This window comes from Leopardus geoffroyi, chromosome A2, assembly GCF_018350155.1.
Source record: "Leopardus geoffroyi isolate Oge1 chromosome A2, O.geoffroyi_Oge1_pat1.0, whole genome shotgun sequence".
Lineage (NCBI taxonomy): Eukaryota > Metazoa > Chordata > Mammalia > Carnivora > Felidae > Leopardus > Leopardus geoffroyi.
In genome coordinates this window covers 124,058,103-124,083,915 of record NC_059331.1, presented here as the reverse complement: position 1 = coordinate 124,083,915, position 25,813 = coordinate 124,058,103, and the positions used below count along the sequence as shown (strand labels likewise).

General features: G+C 39.6%; 1 protein-coding gene across 1 annotated transcript; it reads left to right on the top strand.

Annotated features, from left to right (window-relative positions):
• The first annotated feature begins 222 nt into the window (after positions 1–222).
• KBTBD2 (kelch repeat and BTB domain containing 2) lies at positions 223–24,988 on the top strand. Its single transcript, XM_045495255.1, has 4 exons — positions 223–736; positions 12,369–12,879; positions 19,676–19,841; positions 22,263–24,988. Exons 2-4 carry the CDS (start codon positions 12,710–12,712, stop codon positions 23,796–23,798), a joined length of 1,872 nt encoding a protein of 623 aa, XP_045351211.1. The 5' UTR covers positions 223–736; positions 12,369–12,709; the 3' UTR covers positions 23,799–24,988.
• Positions 24,989–25,813: the final 825 nt, after the last annotated feature.

Genomic DNA, 25,813 nt, shown 5'->3' with positions numbered 1-25,813 from the left:
CCCGCGCTTCTAGTAAGCGACCACCGCCTGGTCGCGCACGCGCCCTCCGCGGGCTATCCGCTGACCTTCTCCGGGAAACCCCTCCAAAAGCACCTCCCCGTCACCTCGCACCGCCCCCTCCCTTCCTCCTCTTTCCGCTTCCTTTTTTGCGCCTGCGCGGACCCAATTGTTTTGGCTTTCCGGTGGGATCCAGCAAAGGAAAAGGGCGGGGAAGCTAGGGGAAGGGCGCGGGAAAGGGGTGGGGGTCTCAAGAACCCGGGAAACTGCAAAACTGCCGCTCGTGCCGCTAGGCGGGCGCAACCGGCGGGAGTTAAAACCTGGCGAAGGCTGGCCCGCCGTCCGCTGCCCGCGCGTTCCCGGGCCGCGGAAGGGGCCCGCGAAGGGGGCGAGCGCGCGCAGCAGGGGCGGGGCGGGAACGGCGAGCCGGGCGTCTCGCGGCCCGGCGGCGCGGCTCCCGGGGGAGGAGTCTGGCGGTGGTCGGGCCCTAAGGAGCGTGCGGCGGCGCCCGCAGAGGACGCTGCTTTCCGCGCAGGACGGACCGACCGAGGGAGGGCGCGAGGGAAAGCCGGAAGGAAGACGAGGCGACGGCGCCAGCCTTCCTCGGGGGAGGCGGAGGCGAGACCCCGGCCCTGGCCGCGGCGGGAGGGCCACGCCCCCGCCGCCGCGCCCGAGGGGCCCAGTGTTTTCGGGGCCGCCGGCCGCACCGGATCCCGATCCCTGGGACCTGGGGACACGGGTGAGCAGGCGTCTTCAACGCCGGGCGGGAGATAGGGGCGGGCGGGTGGAGCCCGCCAAGACCTGTGGAGGAATTGGGGAAGGAGGGCAGCAGTGGGAGGGGGCTCGGCCCTTTGTGGCTCTGCCGGCGGGGGCGGGGGCGGCGGCGGCGGCATCTTTCAAACCCGAGACGCTTCCGCCGCGGTAGGGGGAGGGGCGCGGGCAGCCGGCGCCGCCCTCCGCACCCCGCGGCGGCCCCTCCGCAGCCGGGCCGGTGTGTGGGGCTGAGGTGTCCGGGTGCGCCGCTCGCGGGGCCGTTTCCGGTCCCGGCTTCGGGGCGCCTCGGGGCCGCGGGGCTCCCAGGCGGCTCCCTGGCCCCGGCTGGCGCCCGCCTTTGCCAAAATAAAACCGTTTCCCTTAATGCCTCGCGACGTGTTCGCGAGGTGGTGGGCCGGAGAAGGGCAAGCCCTTCCTTGCATTTTTTTTCTTCCCAGTATATCTGAAGTAAGCAGGAGATGTGTAAATTAGCAGAGGTCCCATTATGATCTAACGATTTTAAAAAGAAAGCAGAAGCTGCCCTTTGAAACAAAATTGTGTACGTGTTTACTTTAGACTGTGAAATCGTTAACTTATTTGAACTCGACCACCTCCCTCTCCCTTTGAATTGACAAACCGTGAAGTAGAAGAATATCCTTTGATTTGATTTGGAGCAGTTATTCCGGAGTTAACGTCTTTTGTATTCTAGTTTAGCAATCCAAGATCTCCTTTTACAGCGACCTTAAAGGGAGAGGAGTACATACTCCATGGGCTACAGATCCCTAGAATTGTCCGCTACCACTATGGTCCTTTCAAGTGAAAATAGAAAAAGAACCCAAATGTAAAATTAACTTTAAAAGGGCACGTTTGTATGCAGTATTTATCTTCTAGATCACTTAGCCTTATAAAAATGTAGGGTACAGGACTGGTCACGTGTTGTTTATACATGAATCTGTACGTCTGGCTCACTGAACATTCAGGCATTCAGAAACAAAACCCTATCAGTAATGTGGTCTGACCAAAATTATATTTTCTTTTATTGAAGCAACTAATTACCGGGGTGGTTTGTTTCTTCTCTTTTTGTTTTTTCTTTCCCTCTGAATTGTGAATTTTTGCCTGAATTTGAGTATTCAAATCTCTTGCGGTTGTGAGTGACTTAGTTAACCTTTGGTAACGTTTTTTCAGGAGGACTTTTTTTTTCTGACCTGAAATAAATTGAAGACTCAAACTAGGCCGTTATTTTCTAGTTTTGGCCGTGTGATATTTGGTATTCTTCTCATCTGGTTGGTAACTAACGTTAAGCGTATTCTTCACACTTTGATCTTTTGTTGTTCTGCTGCTTGTTGAAAACCCTTTACATTGGGCCCTGAAATTCTCAAGAAGTTGTCTGTTGATCAGCTATACAGGACTGTAGCATTTCTGTTGTGCATGCTTTATCTTCACACTCTGACACCTAGTGCTAATTTCTCTACACGGAGTTTTGTAGGAAGGAGTTTTAAGTACAGTAACTTCTCCCCTTTTTGTTTGCTCTCATAGGAAGCGTTACCATAAATAAGATCTGTTAGCTTTAGTTATTCATGGGGCCTCTAAGGAGGTGGGTTGGAATAGCGGGTCATAGTGCTTAAGTCCACACAATTCTATAGATTCTCTTTCTCCTGGTTAATGGAAATGATGAACTATTTCATAAATTTTAAACATTGAACATTGAATTCCTAGAAATTTGAATGCAGTCTGAAAAGCCAAGAGATTTTACACATTTATTTAGACAAGAGTTGTTTTTCTCATTGCCCACTTTCCTAAGGCCAGGAAAAAGGATTTGTCTTACTGTCATAAAATATATGAATGAAAATATCAGAGTTCTTCATTATATATCAGCTTTATCGTTTTCACTTTTGTACAGTTTGAATACAGCAAGTAACATTTAACTCAGTATAAAAAAAGACAGGTTGATTGCAAATAATTTTTTAAATATTTGAAGATTACTCCTGGTTCCTTTGCCCGGAATTTGCAGTACCTAGATTTTCTCAGTGTGGGAGGAGAAGGGATTGTTGTAGAAGATTTGGAGAAAATATAATTTAATGAGAGAAGCTTTTAAAATTCTTCACTTTCTTTGCTCTACTTCCACACCTCTGACAAGTGGTGACATGGCGGTGGCTTCCATGGTAGGCAGAGGATTCTAAGTATTCCTCAGTTTATTTTTTGGGATATAAACTGAGAAACTTCAGTAGTCATAATCATAAACTGGCTGTGCCCTTAATGACCTTATGAGTATGTTTGAATGTCTGGGAAATATTTTCTTCTGTTGTGATTGAAAAGATTTTTGACCTGATGGAAAGTGAAATCCTAGTGAAAAAGTTAAGGTCAGTTTTTCTTTAGCCTGTATTTCTCCAGCTTTCTTAAGTCACTATGTAGAGCTGAGAGGAAAAATCGAAAAATGATATCCAAAATACAAGGACATACTATACTCATATGATTATTCTATCACAGGTAGCATCTCCTTTATGTTCTCATTTAATATTTTGTTGTTCTTGTTTAATTTTTAAAAAGTGAAGTAACTTACTAATCGTAATGTAGTATATAGGAGCTTATACTTGTGATCTGAATTTACTTAGGGTGCTGAGCATAATTGACTTGGTGGAGTCCTGTAGTTTTTTCATTGTGGTTGGAAAGGAATAGACCTGAGCTCTTACTTTGGTTAGAATAGGGGAAGCTATACTGAAATTTATCAAACTTTATAAAGTCTTTAAAAGGCAAGGTATTTTTTTTTAATTGATGTTTGTCACGCCTCCAAAAAATACTGTTTGTGTAGTGGTTGACAATCAGTCTAAAGACCAAGCGGTCTTCCAAATATTCTCAACTGTCAGGATGGTTTTGTTAACTTGAAAGCAAGCCTCTTGGCACCAATCTTTTTTGTCCTCCCTGAGGAGAAATCTATTGCCTCATTGATACGAACAAAGTTTTGTTTTGTGACTGGTGCTTCCTGGTTCTCCTTTAGTTTTTTTGCACTGGCATCGGCCCTTTCAAGATTAGTCTTTGTTGAGCCAGTTTGTTCTGTGATTTGTACCATCAAAACACTCCCCAAATCTTTGAATGAATGTTTTTTAAGATCCCTTTCACCCCTGGTAAAAAGAGAACCGTGTTTGAGTACTGAGACTTTGTAATTGGGACGCCTGGACCTGTATAGGTGTGGAGATTCAGGAGTTGGGAAAGTGCCACAAAAAGCCTGGCCAGTGACTGCATTAATAATATAACTGCAGGTTTATGTGGTAGGGTTCTGTGTCAAGCATAATCCGAAGATCTTTATGAAATTAATTTATTCAGCTCACTGAGAGGAGATTTGTTTTTATCTTCCATTTTACCAATTAGCATATTGTGGCACAGAAAGTAAATAACTTACAAAAGGTCACACAACTAGTTGAAGAATTGGGCTTTCACAGCTCCACAGTTCATGCTCTTAATTTTTTGGCAATACTTGACGTTCAGAATGCCTTGGATCCTTTCCAAGAAGTCTTCAATCTTTTGTATTGGCATTTGTGGCATTGGAAGATGCAGCACCATCTAAGTTAAAAATATAAAACTGGAAAGTGCTTCATACATGATCTATAGTTCACTGCCCTTCCTCTTTCATCCTTTATGTATTTTCTGTGTAGTCCTTGTTGGCAACCTCCTTCCATCTTTTAATTTCATTTAACATACACAACTCACTTAATTGCTAATCAATCTCATTTTCACCTGCAGCAGGTATTTAATCCTTTATTCTTTCCTTTATCTTCTCGGTTTTGCCTGGTTAGCGTTGGAAAATGCTCTATTTGTGTTTCTTAGCTACTCAGTGGAAGGGTACTGCAAATGACACACCTGTGGGGTTGAAAACTAGGTTTCAGAGTGAAATTTGAAAGCTCCTCTCCCCCTAATAGAACCCTTTGCCATCAGCCTCTGAAATCTTTTGAGTGTTTGGAGTTAACTTTTAAAATTTCAATATTCCAGCCTTTCTCCAATTAATCTTGGTTTCTGTTCCTTTAACGTCAATGTTCAGAATCTATACAATATAAATTGCTACTATTTCTTTCCAGTTTATTTATTTTGAGAGCGTAAGCAGGGGAGGAGCAGACAAGCAGGGGAGGGGCAGACGGCAGGGTGGGGGGGCACAGAGGATCCAAAGTGGGCTCTGTGCTGACAGCACATATTGGAGGATGTGTGGCTCAAACTGTGAGATCATGACTTGAGCAGCAGTACTGAGCCACCCAGGCACCCCTATTGTTACTGTTATCTCTTTAATTGTCATTATTACAGCGTGTACTTTGTGTAGATTTTCTTTATAGATACATTTTGGGGCATATGTTGGCTTTTGGAGCCTCATGACTTAACCACCTTTTTTGTAGTACTGTTATTTTTTTAGGAAAATGAAGTGAGGATTTCAGACAACTAGATTAAACTTCTGGAGTACGAGTAATTTTAAAGTTGGATTTTCTATATTTCTGATTTAATGATGAAAGTATAAAACAGGTTGGCTCTGTGAAGGTTTATTTTATAGTCATGTTGATTATTTGAGGAAAATCTGTTGAAATAATTTCTCATGAGGTGTTTCACATTTTTAAATAGAATTGTGCATATTAATATGGATTGCTGACTGATTTAATCCTGATGATCATGTAATAGCAGTGCTTGTTCCTTTTGAAACTATTTTGTGTGGTGGAATCCACTCAAAGTACCTTGGAAGCTTGGGTAGCCTAGAGAAAAAATGTATTAGAACCAAAACTTTTGCTTTCCTTTTTCTCTCTCAGTCATAATATAAATTTCCTACTTTTATAGGAAGTCCTTAGATTTAAGAATAAGTTGGACTTTGTCCCCTGATTTTTTGCAGAAAGTCCATGGGTAGAGAGTAGAAGAAAAGATCTCCTGTACGTGGCATTCTAACATTATTCATTGTTGTTGTTCTCTGCTGTCAGGTAGATCACTGAAAAACGTTGAAATGAACCCATAAGTTAGGAAAAGAATTTAGAGGGGTGCCTGGGTGGTTCATTCGGTTAAGCGTCTGACTTTGGCTCAGGTCATGATCTTGCAGTTCGTGAGTTCGAGCCCTGCATCGGGTTCTGTGCTGACAGCTTGGAGCCTGGAGCCTCTTCAGATTCTGTGTGTGTGTGTGTGTGTGTGTGTGTGTGTGTGTGTGTGTGTGTGTGTGTGTGTGTGTATGCCTCTTCAGATTCTGTGTGTGTGTGTGCGCGCGCGCGCCTGGAGCCTCTTCAGATTCTGTGTGTGTGTGTGTGTGTGTGTGTGTGTGTGTGTGTGTGTGTGTGTATGCCTCTTCAGATTCTGTGTGTGTGTGTGTGCGCGCGCGCCCTTCCCCTGATTGCACTCTGTGTCTGTCTCTCTCAAAAATAGACATTTAGGGGCACCTGGGTGGCTCAGTCAGTTAAGCATCCGACTTCAGCTCAGGTCACGATCTCGCAGTCCGTGAGTTCCAGCCCCGCGTCGGGCTCTGGGCTGATGGCTCAGAGCCTGGAGCCTGCTTCCGGTTCTGTGTCTCCCTCTCTCTCTGCCCCTCCCCCGTTCATGCTCTGTCTCTCTCTGTCTCAAAAATAAATAAACGTTAAAAAAAAAAATTAAAAAAAATAGACATTTAAAGAAAATGTTAGAATATCCATAGTTTTTATGTCAAACTACAGTGCACTTTAGTACATTCTGAATTTTTTTATATCGTGTTTGTACAACTCCCATTTCTTACTCTCGTCATTTTTCGCTGTGGAATATTTCTTATGACCAGCTTTCAAATATAGGACTTTAATTTTTTTTTTTTTTTTTACATTTATTTATTTTTGAGAGACAGAGGGAGACAGAGCACAAGTGGGGGAGGGGCAGAGAGAAGGAGACACAGAATCCGAAGCAGGCTCCAGGCTCTGAGCTGTCAGCACTTAGCCTGATGCGGGGCACGAACTCACAGACCACGAGATCATGACCTGAGCCAAAGTCAGACGCTCAACCGACTGAGCCACCCAGGCACCCCTCAAATATAAGACTTTAAAATATATCTCTTTACACAAAAATTATCTTGTATACATATTCTGTTTCTCAACTGCGTGTCGTTATTGTAGTTGATAAAATAGAAAATAAGTGATTTTGACTATATAGTTCTCACTGTGTTTTTTTCCTAGCAGATTATCTTGTAGACGAATGTACTTTATTTTTATTTTTTTTATTTTTTTAAGTATTTATTTTTGAGAGAGAGAGAGAGCAAGGGAATGAGCAGGGGAGAGAGGGGTACAGAGTATCCAAAGAGGGCTCTATGCTGACAGGAGCACGCCTTATGCAGGGCTGGAACTCTGGAACCATGAGATCGTGACCTGAGCTGAAGTCTCTTGCTTAACCAACTGAGCCACTCAGGTGCCCCTTGTTTGTTTTTAACCTTAATAAAGAGTACTCACACTGCATAAAAGAGAAAGTGTTTCAGAAATCCACTGAACCTGGGGAAAAGCAGGCGGGGAAAGCAGGTGTGTGTTAGGGAACAGATGTTAAAATATTTTTATTGAAGAGAAAGTGGAACATATACAGGTTAGATTAAGAATTACATTTAATTCAACTTTTAAGCATTTAAGGTGTTTGTTTTTTCCCCTGTTACTGTGATCTAAAGGGAAGACCTTCTAGGAGATAACAACCTGAGTTATGTATTTTAATCAATGATTCTTAATATTTGCTCAAGAAGCAGTCTGAAGCAGAGATTGGTACATGTGGTCTGCAGCCTGTTTTTGGAAATGAGTTTTATTGGAATAAAGTATGCCCATTTGTTTACATGCTGCCTTTTGCCACTTTGACACTACAAAAACAGAGTTAAGCATTTGGGACAGAGGCTTTATAACTTGCAAAGCCTCTGAAATATTTTGTCTTTGTGATAAGAGAAAGTAGTATACCCTTTAAAAAAATTTTTTTTTCAAATTAGATAATCATTGCATATGTTAATAAACAGAAGGATTGAAAAAAAGTCTTCACTAAGTTTTTTCCTCTTTCTGCAACACGAACCACTGTTAGTAGTGGAATCAAATGCCAACTACCTCCTTTGCTTATTTTACTTGTATTACAGTTTTTCTTATGGTAAAGAATAAAATTTCTTGTATTATCAGAAGTTTTGAAATGAAAGATCAAGACAGGTGGATTTTAAGAAACGCGTTTCTTATACGTGGCTCGCTTTACCCATTTTCACCTTTTTAGCTTTTGTCTACAATAACTGATCTTTAAAACACCATTTTTTTAAATGATAATCATGGTTTTGGCTGTAATCTATAGTAAGAATAAACGCATATGGTATTTTGGAGCTCTAGTGGTTGGCAACCCTCAGTCTGAGTACTTCTAGTACAATGACCAGCACTTAATAAATACTCAGTAAATATTTGTTGAGTTAAATTTAAGTAGCCATTGATTTGTGATAGAAAAATAATTCCCTGATACCTGGGAATTACTCAGTCTGTGGGTAACTAACTGCTAACTTCTGCAGATAACAAGATGTGTGACTTACTTTGAAGCTAATTTTAGGTATGACATAGAATGATACATGACACAATATATTTATTAAAAAGAAAATTCATAAAATATGTTAAATCACTGGTGAAGTTAAGTAGTACAATACAGGCTTTGTGAAATATTTTTAGGATATTGATTTCAAGTATTGTTTCTAGGAGAAAAGGATTCTGTAAATATTCATGTTATGGGCGTTTGAAGGTTGTTGGTTGGTCATCTTAAACTTTGCAACTTTTCACGTTTTTACATATTTAAAGTCTCTGGTCTCAGAAGTTTTATTTTGAATTGTACTAGATACAGGTGTTCAAATTATTACACTTATTTAATATGATATCTAAATAACTTTTTCTGCCTACTTTATTTTTTAAAACATTTATTTATTTATTTATTTATTTTGAGAGAGCACAAGCGAGCAGGTGAGGGGCAGAGAGTGGGAGGGAGAAAATCCCAAGCAGGCTCCATGCTGCCAGTGCAGAGCCCAGCTTAGGACCCAAACTCACAAAACCGTGAGATCATGATCTGCGCTACATCAAGAGTTGGGTACTTAACTGATTGAGTCACCTAGGTACCTCTTTTTTCTGCCTATTTTAATATTAAGATATCCTAAATAAAAAATGCCCTATCAGGAAGAAAATGTACTCCAGATTACAAAGTAAGGTGTGGGGACTAGGGGTGTATAATGCAGCCATACTGAGGATTACATAAAGCTGGCTCATGGTGTAATTTTCTAAAAGCATCTTCAGTTGTTTTACTGTGGCATCATGTGTATGATTAAAAAAAAAAATTAAATCTAGTAAGAGACTTAACAAATCAGGCCTAAAAAAGTCCTTTCAAAAAATCAAGTCACTACAAAAAAATCAAGTCATAATATGAAGTTAAAGAAATGACCAGGGGCGCCTGGGTGGCGCAGTCGGTTAAGCGTCCGACTTCAGCCAGGTCACGATCTCGCGGTCCGTGAGTTCGAGCCCCGCGTCAGGCTCTGGGCTGAGGGCTCAGAGCCTGGAGCCTGTTTCCGATTCTGTGTCTCCCTCTCTCTCTGCCCCTCCCCCGTTCATGCTCTGTCTCTCTCTGTCCCAAAAATAAATAAACGTTGAAAAAAAAAAAAAAGAAATGACCAGAGTGAGTCTAGTCTGTACAGCTAGCCTGCAAGGAATTCTGGGGTCTAGCAGTGGGATCCAAATCCATCCTGGCCCAGACTGCCAGTTCTTGTCACCTGATTTAAATATGGATGAGGATGATTTTGGATCTTGCAGCTATGGTTAGGGCTTTCAGTTTATCAATGCATGCATTTCTGTAAGATAAATTTCTAGAGGTAGAATTAATAGATTGGGATAGTCAGCATTTACAATGCCAAATACTATGCTTTCTGTAATAGTTCACTTGCAGTTCTGAAATTCAGAAAGCTCTTAAAATCAAGTTTTAAGAAAAACTAGCAGAACTCAACCTGAAGTAACACGAGGCTATTTATAGTATTATTTTCACACTGTTCATATTTCCCACAGTAAAGATAGTAGTGTGTTCAATTATGGAGTGTTGTGCCAGACTCCTTGAGAGAGTCTTGTAATACATGATACATGTACCACGTTATCTCTATAAAACCTGAAAAATTCTAAATTCCAGAACATATCTAGCCCTAAGAGTTTTTGTTTTTGTTTTTGTTTTTAATTTTTTTTTAATGTTTATTTATTTTTGAGAGCAAGAGAATGCGTGCAGGAGAGGGGCAAAGAGGGAGACACAGAATCCACAGCAGGCTCCAGGCTCTGAGTTGTCAGCGTAGAGCCCAGTGCAGGGCTTGAACCCAAGAACCACGAGATCATGACCTGAGCTGAAGACAGATGCTTAACCAACTGAGCCACCCAGGTGCCTCTCTAGCCCTAAGAGTTTTGAATAAGAGCTTGTAGGTATGACTTGACCTACACTTCTGTGTAAGAATGCTCATTTTCTCCATACCCTCACTGGGCCTTGCATTATTGATATGTGAAAATAGCCAGTGATTTTAGGTATTACTAGCTTTAGAGGTTATAGTAGTAGAACTTAGATTTATAGTGTAACTTTCAAATCTGGAAGAGCAAAGTCGTTACCTTAAATGACCCAAAGTCTCTCTCTGCCTTTGCACCTGTTTTAGTTACGTTCAGAGTTAAGTTGGCTGGAAATTTGACAGTGTATATCAAGTTAGCAGTTCGTGTAATAGTATAGTTTGGCAGGAAGTACAATGTGATCTTCTCTTTGACATATGGGAGATACTCTGTGAGAAAAAGTGTTAGTGGTTCCAATCACGGTATTATTTATAGGTTTCATGTCAATAGTACTTGATTTTTCTCATTATGGGAACTAAGAGTCATCTAATTAGAAAAGAAGTGATAGTTTTAGCTATTTAGTAATTCTGTGTGGGTTTTATCTCTTTTTTTCCTGATTTGTAATTCCTTTGCCAAAGTTAAATTTTAATTCAGTTGGAATTTCTTTTGATGAATGGTATGCAATAGGACCAAAATGTAGAGGTTTTTTTCCCCCTCTTTCAAGTGGTTAGCCAGTTGTTCCAACATTATTTGTTGAAATAAGCCAGTTTTCCTATTTTAAAATGCCAGTGTTTAGCATATCTAATTTCTTATATTTACTTGGGTTTATTGTAGATTTTTAATACATTTTACTATTGACAAGAGTCACAAGGAAAAACTTGCCTTCCGTTCCCCTCAAATATCTTGGCAACTGCTGTGCATTCTTCCAGATGAATTTTCTGCAAATAGGATTTAGGTTGGATTTGTATTAAATTTATACATTTTGGAGAACATTCATATTCGTATAATATAGAGTCTTCCATGTAGGAACACATGTCTCTTTATCATGTTTGGTTTCAAAAAGAGTTTTTTGTACCCCCCCCCCCCCCCTGGAAAATGCTATACTCTTAAAAAGATTTCTAGGAAGGAACCACCACTGGACAAAGAGATATACTCCCTATGTTACCCTTACTGAACTGAACTACAGATTTAAAAAGTATATAGTTTTGGGGTGCCTGGGTGGCTCAGTCAAGTGTCAGACTCTTGGTTTTGGCTCAGATTATGATCTCACACTTTTGTGAGTTTGAGTCCCATAACGGGCAGCTTGGAGCCTGCTTGGGATTCTCTCTCTCTCTCTCTCTCTCTCTCTCTCTCTCTCTCTCTCCCCCTCTCCCCCTCCCTCCCTCCCCCTCCCTCTCCCCTGCTCATGCTGTCTCTCTCAAAATAAATAAATAAACTTAAAATACACACACACACGTATATATGTATATATATATATATATATAGTTTGGAAATTAACAAATGGAATGTTTACTGTATAGTTAATTTATATTAAATATAAAGCATTTGTAAGTATATTTAGAATATATTTCCCAAAATGAGATTCTCCACGCAAGAGAAAGGGTTTTGTTTTGTTTTGTTTTGTTTTTCTCTTAAATTATGGTCATGTATTGCCACTAAACAAATAACTAGTGTATTTGGCTTTGTTGGTAATTCTTTATTTTTAAGTAACTTTAAAATATATGCTTATTGATATGCTGCTTACTTTCTAGGATGTTTGTATTTTGTAGAGAAGACAAAAAGTTAATTTAAGACTATAAATATTATTTTTTTCCAGTCTTTTTAATTTTAAATGTAATAGACTTTAAATATCCCTTTTCTCAAGGGGGCCCTGGGTGGCTCAGTTGGTTGAGCATCCAACTCTTGATTTTAGCTCAGGTCATAATCCCAGGGTCATGGGATCAAGCCCTGTGTTGGGTGTCGCACTGAGGATGGAACCTGCTTGAAATTCATTCTCTCCCTCTCTCCCTCCCCCTCCCTCTTTCTCCCTCTTTCTCCCTCTTTCTCTCTCTTTCGCTCTCCCTCTTTCTCTTTTTTGCTTTCTCTCTGCCCCCTCCCTGCTTGTGCTCCTGTGTGCAGTCTCTCTCTCGGAAAAAAAAAAAAAAAATCAACAAGAAAGGTACCTTTTGTCATGTTTCGTTTTTATGGTAATGTTTGAAGTTGAACTTTGAATAAATATAATTTATATTTAAATCTGCTATTTTAAGCATTGTATTCTAAAAATGTACTGGCCTACATACTCTAACTGAACTTTTTTTTTTTTTTTTTTTTTTTTAGTTTCTCCAGAGGATCCACAAAACATAGGATGTCACCACAAAATCTACCTCGTGTGTTACTCTCTTTAACTCATGAGCTGCACAACAATTGTAAATTTGAGCAAGACGTCTGCAGACTGTTGGAAAACTGAAGAACCTAATTAACACAGGATGACCTAGGAGTGATTCTAAGCCTATAACAAGAAACTATTCATTAGTGAATGTGTCAGTCTTGATTCTGAATGCTACAGATAACAGCAAGCAGAGTTTCTCCTTTCTTTATTTCTGAAGCATTCACTTGACCTTCCATCAGTAAGACTGACTTTTCCAATCTGTTCCGGGAGATATTAATGGAATACAGTCATGTCCACTCAAGACGAGAGGCAGATCAATACTGAATATGCTGTGTCCTTGTTGGAACAGTTAAAACTGTTTTATGAACAGCAGTTGTTTACTGACATAGTGTTAATTGTTGAGGGCACTGAATTCCCTTGTCATAAGATGGTTCTTGCAACATGTAGCTCTTATTTTAGGTAAGTACTTAAATCTTGCTTGGCTTGTAATTTCAAATGTAGAATGTTAGCTTATTTTAATGTTTTAATGGGAATTCTTTTAAACGTTTCAGTTAAAAAAAAAAACGACATCTTGATGTTTTGCTTAAACTTTCTATTCCAATGGCATGGTGCTTGCCAAATCACTTCCTTGCATGTTTAAGTAAAGGACAGGAAAAAGAAGTTTTTGCAAAGGTTTAAATACAAGAAATTTGTTGAAATTAACTCCGGTAAAGTTTTCATTGTGGGGAGGCAAAAAGATTCAGAATGCTGTTTTGCCATTAAAAGATAAAGAAAAATGAGGGGCGCCTGGGTGGCTCAGTCAGTTAAGCGTCCTACTTTAGCTCAGGTCATGATCTCAACAGTCCATGAGTTCGAGCCCCGGATCGGGCTCTGTGCTGTCAGTTCGGGGCCTGGAGCTTGCTTCAGATTCTGTGTCTCTCTCTGGCCCTCCCCAACTCACGCTCTGTCTCTATCAAAAAATGAATAAATGTTAAAAAAAATTTTTTTAAAGAAATGAATAATTTTTATTTGCTGTTGAGATTTTAAAATATTACATTCAGAAAAGAGTAGTCAGGGGCTCCTGGGTGGCTCAGTCAGTTAAGGGTCTGACTTCAGCTCAGGTCACGATCACACACTGAGTTCAAGCCCCACGTCGGGCTCTGTGCTACAGCTCAGAGCCTGGAGCCTGCTTCGGATTCTGTGTCTCCCTCTCTCTCTGCCCTCTGCTCATGCTCTGTCTCTCTCACTCTTAAAAATGAATAAATGTTAAAAAAAAATAAAAAAAAAAAAAGAAAAGAGTAGTCAGTCATTGATGTAAGAGTTGTAGTAGGCTGAACGATAACTTTTCGAGGGTAATTGTTGATGTTTAGGTGTGTTAAGGACTTTATTTCCTTTGCAAAAATGTGTTTCTTTTTCTCACTCTTAGTTTACTATTATCATTTATGATATCCTTTTAGCCTTACCAGACTCCTTGCCAGATTTAAATATTTAGTAATTAATACTATTGTTCTCTATGCATCAAAATTTAGAAGCTGATTTATTTGTAATAGCAAGTAAATAAAGCTTAACTTTTCATTTTTATGATCTTCTGCAACTTTTAACCTTTTTAGTAGGTTTCTCTTTATTGTGTGTTTTGTGAGAAGAATGGAAGTAAAGTCATAGAAATTCTTTTATTTGTGTTTTGCCCTTAGGTTGAATTTTTACTTAATATTTGAAAGGGACAGGGTCAATAAAGATGAGTTAAATGTGGACCAGTATAATACTACCACAAATATTAGTAGTCATAAGTGGGGATCAGCTGTGAAAGTTAATTTCTGCTGTTCTTTAGTGTCAGCTATAGACAGGGCAGGTTTAATGTTGACTTTATAAGGTTAACATACTTCACATTTTTTTAATGTTTATTTATTTTGAGAGAGAGGGAAAATACCAAGCAGGCTCCACACTGCCAGTGCAAAGCCCAATGCAAGGTTTGATCTCACGAATTGTGAGATCATGACCTGAGCTGAAATCAAGAGTTGGACTTCACCGATAGCCACCCAGGCGCCTCAGAACTTTACATTTCTTAATGTGGCACATCTCCTGATGATTCCCGAAGTTAAGGCCCAATGCTATTTATCTTTCCTGTGCCTGTGATTGTTTTAGGTTAAGCTGTGGATTTTTCATGCAATTTCAGACATTGATTTTCTTAGAAAGGTTAGCATATTTGCAAACAGTGATTCTAAAACTTGGTTGATCATCAGAATCCTCAAGTGCTTCTACAAATAGAGGTTCTTGGATTTCAAACCTAGAAATTCTGATTCAGTGAGTCAGGGTTAGAGTTCAGGAATTTTTATATATTTAAAAACTTACCAAATGATTGTGATGGTCAGTGTTTTTTTTTCAGATCTGTTGGCTTAGTAGATGGTGTTAGAAATTTGAAGTTACAGATTCAGTCAATACCGAGAGTTATTAGCTGTCCCTTTTTAATGGCCATTAATTATAAATTGATTACCCATTATTAGAAACAGTTTTATGCCTTAGTTGTGGATTTTCAGATTGATATTTTTAATCATAGAACAGAATCTTTTGTAAAGGTAATGACCTTAGCAGTCATCTAGTCTGATATTTAAATCTGTGCAGAAATTCCATCTATAATATTCTCTGTATGGTCATCATCTTGGTCAGGAAGTAAACTTGCGTTTTTGTAGATGTCTTCCCTTTTTTTTTCCCCCTTTCTCATTAAGTTTATTTGTGATTGTATTGGTAACACACTGTTCTTTAAATTCTCTAGTCATGAGGCTGTTTATTTTAAGTGGGTTAGAATTGATTTTCCTGAAGACCAGGAGACTTAAATCTTTCAATAATGTTAGTCTTTAATTTTTTTTTATATGTTTTTATTTATTTTTGAGACGGGGGTGTGGAGAGGGGCAGAGAGAGAGGGAGACCCAGAATCCGAAGCAGGCTCCAGGTTCTGAGCTGTCAGCACAGAGCCCGACGAGGGGCTCGAATTCACAGACCATGAGATAATGACCTGAGCTGAGGTCGGACACTCAACCGACTGAGCCACCCAGGCGCCCCTCAATAACGTTACAGTCTTAAAGACAACACAGTCTTCTTAAGGCTACTGTTACTTCCTTTTCACTGGCTAGTTCCCTTTTTTAGCATCCTTAGTCTTGTGAGAAAATATATTCTCTCTAAAGCAAATCAGATAATAAGTAGAATTAAGTAGAAGTAATTATAAGTAGGAGGAATAGTCTGATACATATTTGTGATTAAAGCCACACATCTTTAAAATCCTGTGTCTGGGCTGCTTTTATAATCCCCAAGATGAAAACAGTCCTTTATATTTCTTCCTCCCATATATACCTTTCCTCTGGAGTGGGTAGATTATCCTGTATTTCCACAATAATAATTTGATCTTTTCCCTAGTGTTCTTCAGTTGGATTCTTTCAGGTTCGTTGATTTTAGTATATCTTTATGTATAATACTAGTCAGTAGAAATTTACTATTGGAAATTCTTCCTTTTGGGTTACATACATCTTTCCTTGTAGTTTAAGTTACCAGTTACATCCCACCAAGAATCAGTAGAACCTCTGAAACAGTACATCTTAGTAACATTTACAGTTCATTTTAGACCCCAAATGAGAGATTAACTTGAGAATTACTCAGCACCTCTTCCACTATGGTACTTCTCCATATTTCATATATAATATGTAATTCAGTATTTACTCTTTCTTAAAAACGTTTAAAATTTTCATGTGGCGCCTGGGTAACTCAGTCGGTTAAGCTTACTCTTGGTTTCAGTTCTGGTCATGATCTCACTGTTTGTGAGATTGAGCCCCATGTCCGGCTCTGCAGTGATATCCTGAGACTGCTTGAGATTCTCTCTCCCTGCTTCACCCCTGCTTGAGTGCTGTCTCTCAATCAATCAATCAATCAATCAATAAACTTTAAAAAAGAAAATTTTTATAATCAGTTGGCTAGGCTTCTATCTTTGGTCTTCAGCAAGCTCAGCTCCTTCACAGATGTCCATATTTCTGGTGTTATAAAACCATGATGTAGAAATAGCCAGTCTCAATGTTGTCTGTATAGTCAGCTGTTCTCTTGCCCTCTCTCTTTTCCAAAATTACTGCCTTCTGCTGGAATAGACATATAAACCACCTGATCCCTAGTCTTCCATTTTTACTCAGAGCTCTTACAGTTCTTTTTCAGGTTTCTTTTGGTTATCTCCCATTCTCATGTCAAACAGGTGAAGCCAGTTAGTTATAGGTGTTTTTAGGGGCGCCTGGGTGGCTGAGTCAATTGAACATCCCACTCTTGACTGTGGCTCAGGCTGTGATCTCATGGATCATGGGATTGAGCCACATGTTGGGCTCTGCACCAGCAGTGTAGAGCCTGCTTGTAATTCTCTCCCTCTCTCTGCCTTTCTCTCTCTCTCTCTCAAAATAAGTAAACATTAAATATGTGTGTGTGTGTGTGTGTGTGTGTGTGTGTGTGTGTGTGTGTTTAAAGAGTTTGTTGTCATGTCTTGGATATTTTCTAAGAACACTTCCTCTTCTCCAGTACTCAGGTTTATTTATGGTCATCCTGTATTTTTGAGGAGGATGTCATTAGCTACCATGATTGATTTTGTTTGTGCCACTCTTCCTCTCCTTCACTGCCTGAAGTTTAGCTGCTGTCCTTCCTCCTCATTCTGAGCTATACCATGAAAGCAATTAGGTAGTCACCAGTGACTTTGTGGTCCTTGATTCTAGTTTTTGACACCCCACCTCTCTTGTCCTAAGTAGCATGGTACCGGACTGCTTATTTCTCTGATGAATCTTTTCTTGACCTTCTGTCATTCTTTTTTCTTTTTTTATCCTAATTGAACTTTACCTCAGGTTGGTCATTGGGATTCTGGATGCATTTTTCTTTTGAGTTTTTTAGTCACCCTCAGATACCTTATTCATCTTTAACACATGTCACTTTGTAGAGAATTCACAGCCCACCAATTTTTTTGTGTGCATTTTTAGAGAGAGAGCTTGAACAAGCAGGGGAGAGGGGCAGAGAGAGAGAGAGAGAGAGTCTTAAGCAGGCTCCATGCTCCATGTAGAGCCCAACGTGGGGCTCAGTCTCACGACTTTGAGATCATGACCTGAGCTGAAATCAAGAGTTGGACGCTTAACCGACTGAACCACCATGCACCCCCACTGCTTACTGTATTAATTCCTGATCTTCCCCAGAGTTTCATTAATATTAAATACTTAACCGATTATTGTATTATTTCCATTTGACTCAATTGCCCTTACCTTAAATCCAAAATTTAACTCCCCCTTTTCCCAGGATTAACTTGACTTACAGTTCTGTGATCTTAAAATTTTTCTCTCAGTGGCTAGCAGTTATTTTTTTAGGCAATTATTTGAAAATAAGTAGCTTTATTTCCCTATCTACTTCCTGCTCTATTCCTTTCCCTATGTTCAGAAAATCACCAGATCTTGATTCATTGTGATAGCTTTTGTATCCTTTTCTGCCACCCTGGGTCAGGTTCTTCTTACTCCTCATCTAGATTATTGCAGTAGACTCATAGCCCATTTGCCTGTCTCTACCCTTTGGCCACTTGAGGTCTGTCACTAGAGTATTCATTCTACAATACATTTTATTATGCTGATAAATTCATGCACAAAACCCTTCAGTGTTCTCACTATAAGAAAAATCTCAGACTCCTATGTCTCCATTTTTTATTTTGGAGAAAGAGTGTGAGCCAGGGAGAGGGGTAGGAGAGAGAGAATCTTAAGCAGGTTTCACGCTCAGCACCGAGTCTGATGCAGTCCTAGATCCCACGACCCTAGGATCATGTCTGAGCTGAAATCAAGAGTCAGGAATCTCAACCTACTGAGCCATCCAGGCACGCCCCTCCTAGGCCTCTAAAAGCCCTCTGTGATCTGACTGCCACTCATTTTTCCAGTTTGCTTTCCAGTCTCCTGCATGAACCCTTATGTTCAGCCATGCCCCTGGAAAAAACAGTTATGTTCTGCCCTCACTGTTTTATCCATTGGTGAAGGCCTTCCTCATCTTGTCCTTCAGGGGCCCAAGCTAGTGCTGTTGTCATACCCACTTTTGATCACCACAGACTTTTCTCTTTTATGCATACGGTAATACTCTTTGCATTGTTTTTTCATCTCTCACCTACGTTTGCGTGTGTTTTGTATTCTCTACAACACTAATTGCCTTTTGGCATTGTTTCCTGTATATAATAGATTTTTTTTCTTTTTCTTTTTTTTTCTATAATTTATTTATTGTTTATAATTTACATCCAAGTTAGTTAGCATATGGTGCAACAATGATTTCAGGAGTAGATTCCTTAAGCCCCTTACCCATTTAGCCCATCCCCCCTCCCACAACCCCTCTAGCAACCCTCTGTTTGCTCTCTTAAATATAAAGGGTCTCTTATGTTTTGTCTCCCTCCCTGTTTTTATATTATTTTTGCTTTCTTTCCCTTATCTTCATCTGTTTTGTATCTTAAAGTCCTCATATGAGTGGAGTCATATGATACTTGTCTTTCCCTGATTTCACTTAGCATAATACTCTCTAGTTCTATCCATGTAGTTGCAAATGGCAAGATTTCATTCTTTTTGATTGCCGAGTTATACTTCATTGTATATATTGTATATAATAGGTTTTTAGGAAATTGTCCCATATAGTTTTAGGAAATCAATTTGAGTAAATCACATTTTTAACAGCTTTATTGAGATATAATTTACATACCATAAAATCCACCTATTTTAAGGGTATAATTAAATGCATTTTAGTGTATTTATAGAGATGCACAACCATTTCTACAATCTAACTTGAAACATTGCACTCACCTTGTGCCCATTTACAATGACTCACCATTCTTACCCATAGCCCTAGGTAACTACTAATTCCCTTTTGTCTCTGCATTTATTTGGGGGAGGGATATTTCATATAAATGGAATCATACAATATATGGTCTTTTGTATCTGGCTTCTTTCATTGAGCACGTATTTGAGGTTCATCTGTGTTATAATACATATCAATACTCCCTTTTTATTGCTGAGTAGTATTCCATTGTATGAATATAAAGAATGAGTTTGATGTTTCCACTCAGATGGTGGAATAGTTATATCTTTGGCACTGAATTATTATGCTTTTCTCTTGTGTCCCTCAAAAGCTTTCCTTATAATGTGTCCACAGGCAAATACCCTAAATAAACATCCCATGTTATCTAGTTGTCCTTCTTAGGTCTACGCTGGTTTTACACTAAACCCATCTGCTTTGTTTCTCATTCTGATTGTAGGGCCATGTTCATGAGTGGACTCAGTGAAAGCAAACAGACACACGTGCACCTGAGGAATGTGGATGCAGCCACCTTACAGATAATAATAGCATACGCATACACGGGTAACTTGGCAATAAATGACAGCACTGTCGAACAGCTTTATGAAACCGCTTGCTTCCTGCAGGTAAGCGGTTTTTCCTCTGTTATGTACATAAACTGGTTTATTTTGTCAAGAAACATTGTTTCATCAGTGATGTCTTCCATTGATGTAATTTTCTTATTGCAGATTTTAGAAGGTAAGTTTTCTCTTTTTATTTTTTTTATTTATTTAAAAATAAATTTTTTTTTTAATGTTTATTTTTGAGACAGAGAGAGTCAGAGCATGAATGGGGGAGGGTCAGAGAGAGAGGGAGACACAGAATCGGAAGCAGGCTCCAGGCTCTGAGCCGTCAGCACAGAGCCCGACGCAGGGCTCGAACTCACGGACCGTGAGATCATGACCCGAGCCGAAGTCAGATGCTCAACCCACCGAGCCACCCAGGCGCCCCAAATTTTCTCTTTTTAAAGCATATAAGGGAGCTCCGCCTGGCTGGCTCAGTAGGAAGTGCAGATGGCTCTTGATCCTGGGATTCTGGGTTTGGGCCCCATGTTGGGTGTAGAGATTACTTAAATAAAACTTTTAAAAAATGTGTAAGGGGAAAAAATGCATATGGGAAAAATAATAGGATTTGATTAGCCAATAAACTTCTTTAGTTTTATGATGGGAACTTAATTAAAAAGATGGGTGAAAATTTCATACTGGTTTCATATTTTGCCTGGTTTACCTGAGAATTTAGATTTTAAGTAGAAGTAATTTTTAAAAGTGTTTATTAAATTTAAGTGCCCTTTTTTTATTTTTGTAAAGCCTTAGAAAAGTAGGTACTTCATACGTATGTGCTGAATGAGTATGAGTGACACTGAACATCAACATGGGTGAAATTCTGGGAACCAGAGTATAGTCCATGTCTTATGTAGCTTTCTTCCTTTTTTATTCTGTACTCTTTTTTTCCTTAGAAAATTGTGCATTGTCCCACTGTACCTACATCTCTGGGGAAACTGAAGCCATAGTAGCTTCGTGGTGCCTTTTTTTTTTTTTTTTTTTTTTTTTTTTAAGTTTATTTCTTTTGAAAGAGGGAGAAAGTGTGAGCAAGGGAGGGTCAGAGAGAGAGAGAGAGAGAGAGAGGAAAGAGCAAGAATCCCAAGTGGGCTCTGCACCAACAGTGTGGAGCCTGATGTGGGGCTTGAGCCCATGAACCGTGAGATCATGACCTGAGCCAAAGTCGGACACTCAACTGACTAAGCCACCCAGGGCGCCCGCTGGTGCTTTAGAATCAAGGGCATTCATAACCTAGATCCAAACATGAAAGGGGGAAATGCTACAATATGTGCACTGTCTTTCTGTAGTTTGTAAGTTTTCAATACCTTTTTTAAAGCCAGGAATTTAAAAACGAATTTCAGAATACTTTATTACTGGAGGTAGGAACACTGTTCCTAACTTTTTCCCTAACATGTTAGTGAACTCATACGCATACGCTCACGAAATGAAAAACAGGACTCTTGTCTCTTTTACTGGGTTGCCCTGACAGGCCTGGGATGGGGCATTTTGTGACACCAACATGATCTTCATTATTAGACACAGGGAGTGGTAGTGTTTTTATATGCCACATACTGTTTTATCTAGGTTATGTATAATGTTTTAGATATATATCCTGCTTTATCTATATAGATGACATACAGATATCATCTAATCCTTACTGTGATCGTTGGTAAGGATCTCCCCATTGTATACAAGAGAAAGCTGAAGCTTGGAGAAGTAAAGCTCCCTAATACTATACAAGTACTGACCATCCAATCTTAGCAACCTGACTTCTCAGTCTAAGCTACTTCTAGTTAGTGTGCTGTGTGAATAAGTACAGTAGGTAGCAGTTCTGATTCAGCCAAGATCTACTTCTCCTCCTTAAGAAAAAACAAATCTGGGAAACAGAATGGCTATGGTGGGTCATTTAAATGTAGGTAATTTACAACGGCACATGAATGTGTTTATTGTACCTTTGGTTATGTTACCTTTCTAGATAAGAAAGGCAAATAGGTACGTAGTCATTGTGCATGATTTTCTTGTTTTATAAGTGACTATCTTGTCCATGTTGAGAAAACCAGATTCTGGTTCCTCAATAATAACCATTTATGATGATAAATGATAATAATCATTTATGTACTATGATATATTTACATTGTTTTCCCTTTGGTTTTCTCAGTCGTATATTTTTTAAAGCCTAAAAAATTATACAGAAATTTTCTTTTCCTGTAAGGCTATTTTTAAGAGCCTTTTTAATGTTACATTATTAGCTCTTAAATAGGGCACTTAAGTAGGCCACTGGACAAGAAGAAATACAAAACTATGCATAATCTTATAATTTTATTATTACTGGAAGGCATTATCTCTTAGCCCAAACATACATATCTAAAAACAAACCATAGTATAGGGATCTGATTAATATACTTGTGTTTTACAGTAAAAGTAAAATTTGTCCTGTCTTTATCAACCTTTTGTTTCCTCCCATTTTAGGTAGAAGATGTATTACAGCGTTGTCGAGAATACTTAATTAAGAAAATCAATGCAGAGAATTGTGTACGATTGTTGAGTTTTGCTGATCTGTTCAGTTGTGAAGAATTAAAGCAAAGTGCTAAAAGAATGGTAGAGCACAAGTTCACTGCTGTGTATCACCAGGAAGCATTCATGCAGCTGTCACATGACCTACTGATAGACATCCTCAGTAGTGACAATTTAAATGTTGAAAAGGAGGAGACAGTTCGCGAAGCTGCTATGCTGTGGCTAGAGTACAACACAGAATCACGATCCCAGTATTTGTCTTCAGTTCTTAGCCAAATCAGAATTGATGCACTTTCAGAAGTAACGCAGAGAGCTTGGTTCCAAGGCCTCCCACCCAATGACAAGTCTGTAGTGGTTCAAGGTCTGTATAAGTCTATGCCCAAGTTTTTCAAACCAAGACTTGGAATGACTAAAGAGGAGATGATGATTTTCATTGAGGCATCTTCAGAAAATCCTTGTAGTCTTTACTCTTCTGTCTGTTACAGCCCCCAAGCAGAAAAAGTTTACAAGCTGTGCAGCCCACCAGCTGATTTGCAGAAGGTTGGGACTGTTGTAACTCCTGATAATGACATCTATATAGCAGGTGGTCAAGTTCCTCTGAAAAACACAAAAACAAATCACAGTAAAACAAGCAAACTTCAGACTGCCTTCAGAACTGTGAATTGCTTTTATTGGTTTGATGCACAGCAAAATACCTGGTTTCCAAAGACCCCAATGCTTTTTGTCCGCATAAAGCCATCTTTGGTTTGCTGTGAAGGCTATATCTATGCAATTGGAGGAGACAGTGTAGGTGGAGAACTTAATCGGAGGACCGTGGAACGATATGATACTGAGAAGGATGAGTGGACAATGGTAAGCCCTTTGCCTTGTGCTTGGCAGTGGAGCGCAGCAGTTGTGGTTCATGACTGCATTTATGTGATGACACTGAACCTCATGTACTGTTATTTTCCAAGGTCTGATTCATGGGTGGAAATGGCCATGAGACAGACTACCAGGTCTTTTGCTTCAGCTGCAGCTTTTGGTGATAAAATTTTCTATATTGGAGGGTTGCACATTGCTACCAATTCTGGCATAAGACTCCCCTCTGGCACTGTCGATGGGTCTTCAGTAACTGTGGAAATTTACGATGTGAATAAAAACGAGTGGAAAATGGCAGCCAACATCCCTGCTAAGAGGTACTCAGACCCCTGCGTTAGAGCTGTTGTGATCTCAAATTCTCTTTGTGTGTTCATGCGAGAAACCCACTTAAATGAGAGAGCTAAATACGTCACCTACCAGTATGATCTGGAACTTGACCGGTGGTCTCTGCGGCAGCATATATCTGAACGTGTACTGTGGGACTTAGGGAGAGATTTCCGGTGCACTGTGGGGAAACTTTATCCATCCTGCCTTGAAGAATCTCCATGGAAACCACCAACTTACCTTTTTTCACCGGATGGGACAGAGGAGTTTGAACTGGATGGAGAAATGGTTGCACTACCACCTGTATAGTTGGGGAGTTTAGGGAGTGCACGCCTGATTTATGTGCTTTGTCATTTTCTTTGCTAAGCAAGAGAGGCTATGAAAGGACTAAATATGAGTACATAAAAATCTATCTTTGATAAATTTTATTTTTATGCCCTACTTAATATTTGCATCAGTATAATATATATCAGTGAGTCTTACAGAAAGATATGCTTCCATAATATGAAATAGATTATCCAATAATTGAGAAACTTTTACATGTATCATGAGAGCATAAGAATCTGGATTATCTAACATCGTTAGCCCTGTGTTATGTACAGTTCAAAAAGTTCACTTATTAAAGTAGTTTCCTGTTCCTAGTGTGGTATATCACAGATTGTGCTGAGGTTATTTTTAGTATATGTATTTCATTCCCGTGCTTCTGTTCTGAAGTCCTGAAATACAGCTGTTTTTTCAGTGTAATTAATTCAGCTGCACTTAACACTAGTGTCCATGTTGGTATAGAAGTGTTGTCTAAATCCTATACTATAGTTGAGGAAGATCTTCCATTTCATGGTATTGCACAGGGAGAGCTATGACTGCAGGATCAGTCTAACTATACTATTAGGTGCATGTACTCTCTTTTCACTAACTTATACTTGTCTATCTAGAATACAGGTCTTCCAATCAGCTGGTCATTTACCAGGTGTGGACTTAAGTTGCTGGGCTTGCAATAAGAATTGCTAGTCCCTTGTTGTGCGGGTCTGTGTGGAGCTTTAATCAATAAATGCCTCCACTCTCTGTATTACATTAACATTGGCTCATGCGTATAACTACCTGCTGCTGTTGTATTTCTCCATCTTAAAGATTTAGAGTGGGTTAACCAGGTCATTACATCTTAATTTAATAACAAGCATTACTGTAGAGTGATTGTGTATAGATATCCATTAGCTGTCAGGGTGTGTTTTTTTTTAACCTGTCATGTGTGTGGGGGGGGTGGGGTAGGATTAGAAAGGTGAACTGTTCAGGAATTCTCTGCACTAGCTGTGCAGAAGAGCAGATAACTAGTGCTGCTCTGGCATTAATCCCAGGAACCACTAGCAGTAGCGGGGGCGCCGCCAACCTAACATGAGCACAGGTGCTTCATGACGACATCACTAGCATGTTCAACTGCATCATGTTCTGGCACTGTATTTTGAATGACATTAATTTATTAAATAAATTGTATATATACGATATCTCTTGTGATGGCAACGGTGTGCTTTTAATTTTACTGGGGCAGTTTAACTTGTTACAAGTGGTTTTTTTTTTCCAGCATTCTGACGTAAACACACACACACACACACACACACACACACACATTTGGCTTTCCTTTATTGTCTGATTTGAACCTTACTGTATCAACATCAACTTTAGAGACACAGAGACAAGACTTTAACCCTGGTCCTAGATTAGGATCATCTGGAGTACGTTTAAATTGCTGAGCCTCATCCCAAACAAAACAAACCACAATTTCTGGCGGGTGGACTCAAGGACCCAAGCAACAGTGTCTTTCAAAGCACTACAGGTGATTCTTTTGGGCAGTCACATTGAGAAAGAACCCTTGGTTTAGGCCTTAAATAAGGATCTCATTCTGGATTGCCAGTCTTCCTACAGCACATTGCCAATCATGTTTACGAACTTTAACTGCCTCTCACTGCCTACTGAATAAAGTCCCAAATTCTTTAGCACTTTTAAGGCTCTCTGTAATTTGACTTTAAATTACTTTTACAGCCTTATCTTAACATTGTTTTCCCCTATACTTTAACTCCTAATCGGGCTTTTGCTATTCTTTCCTGCCTTTGCTTATGCTACTTGCTCTACTCACAGTGGTTTTTTTGTCTCTATTCTGCCTGTAGCTGTCTTTCTGTATTTAAGATCTACTTGGGGCAGGGTATTGTTTTGTGTGTGTGTTTTGTTTTTTTTTTTAATTCAAGTTAGTTAACATGTAGTGTAGTATTGATTTCGGGAGAATTCAGTGATTCATCATTTATGACACCCAATGCTCATCTCAAGTGTCCTCC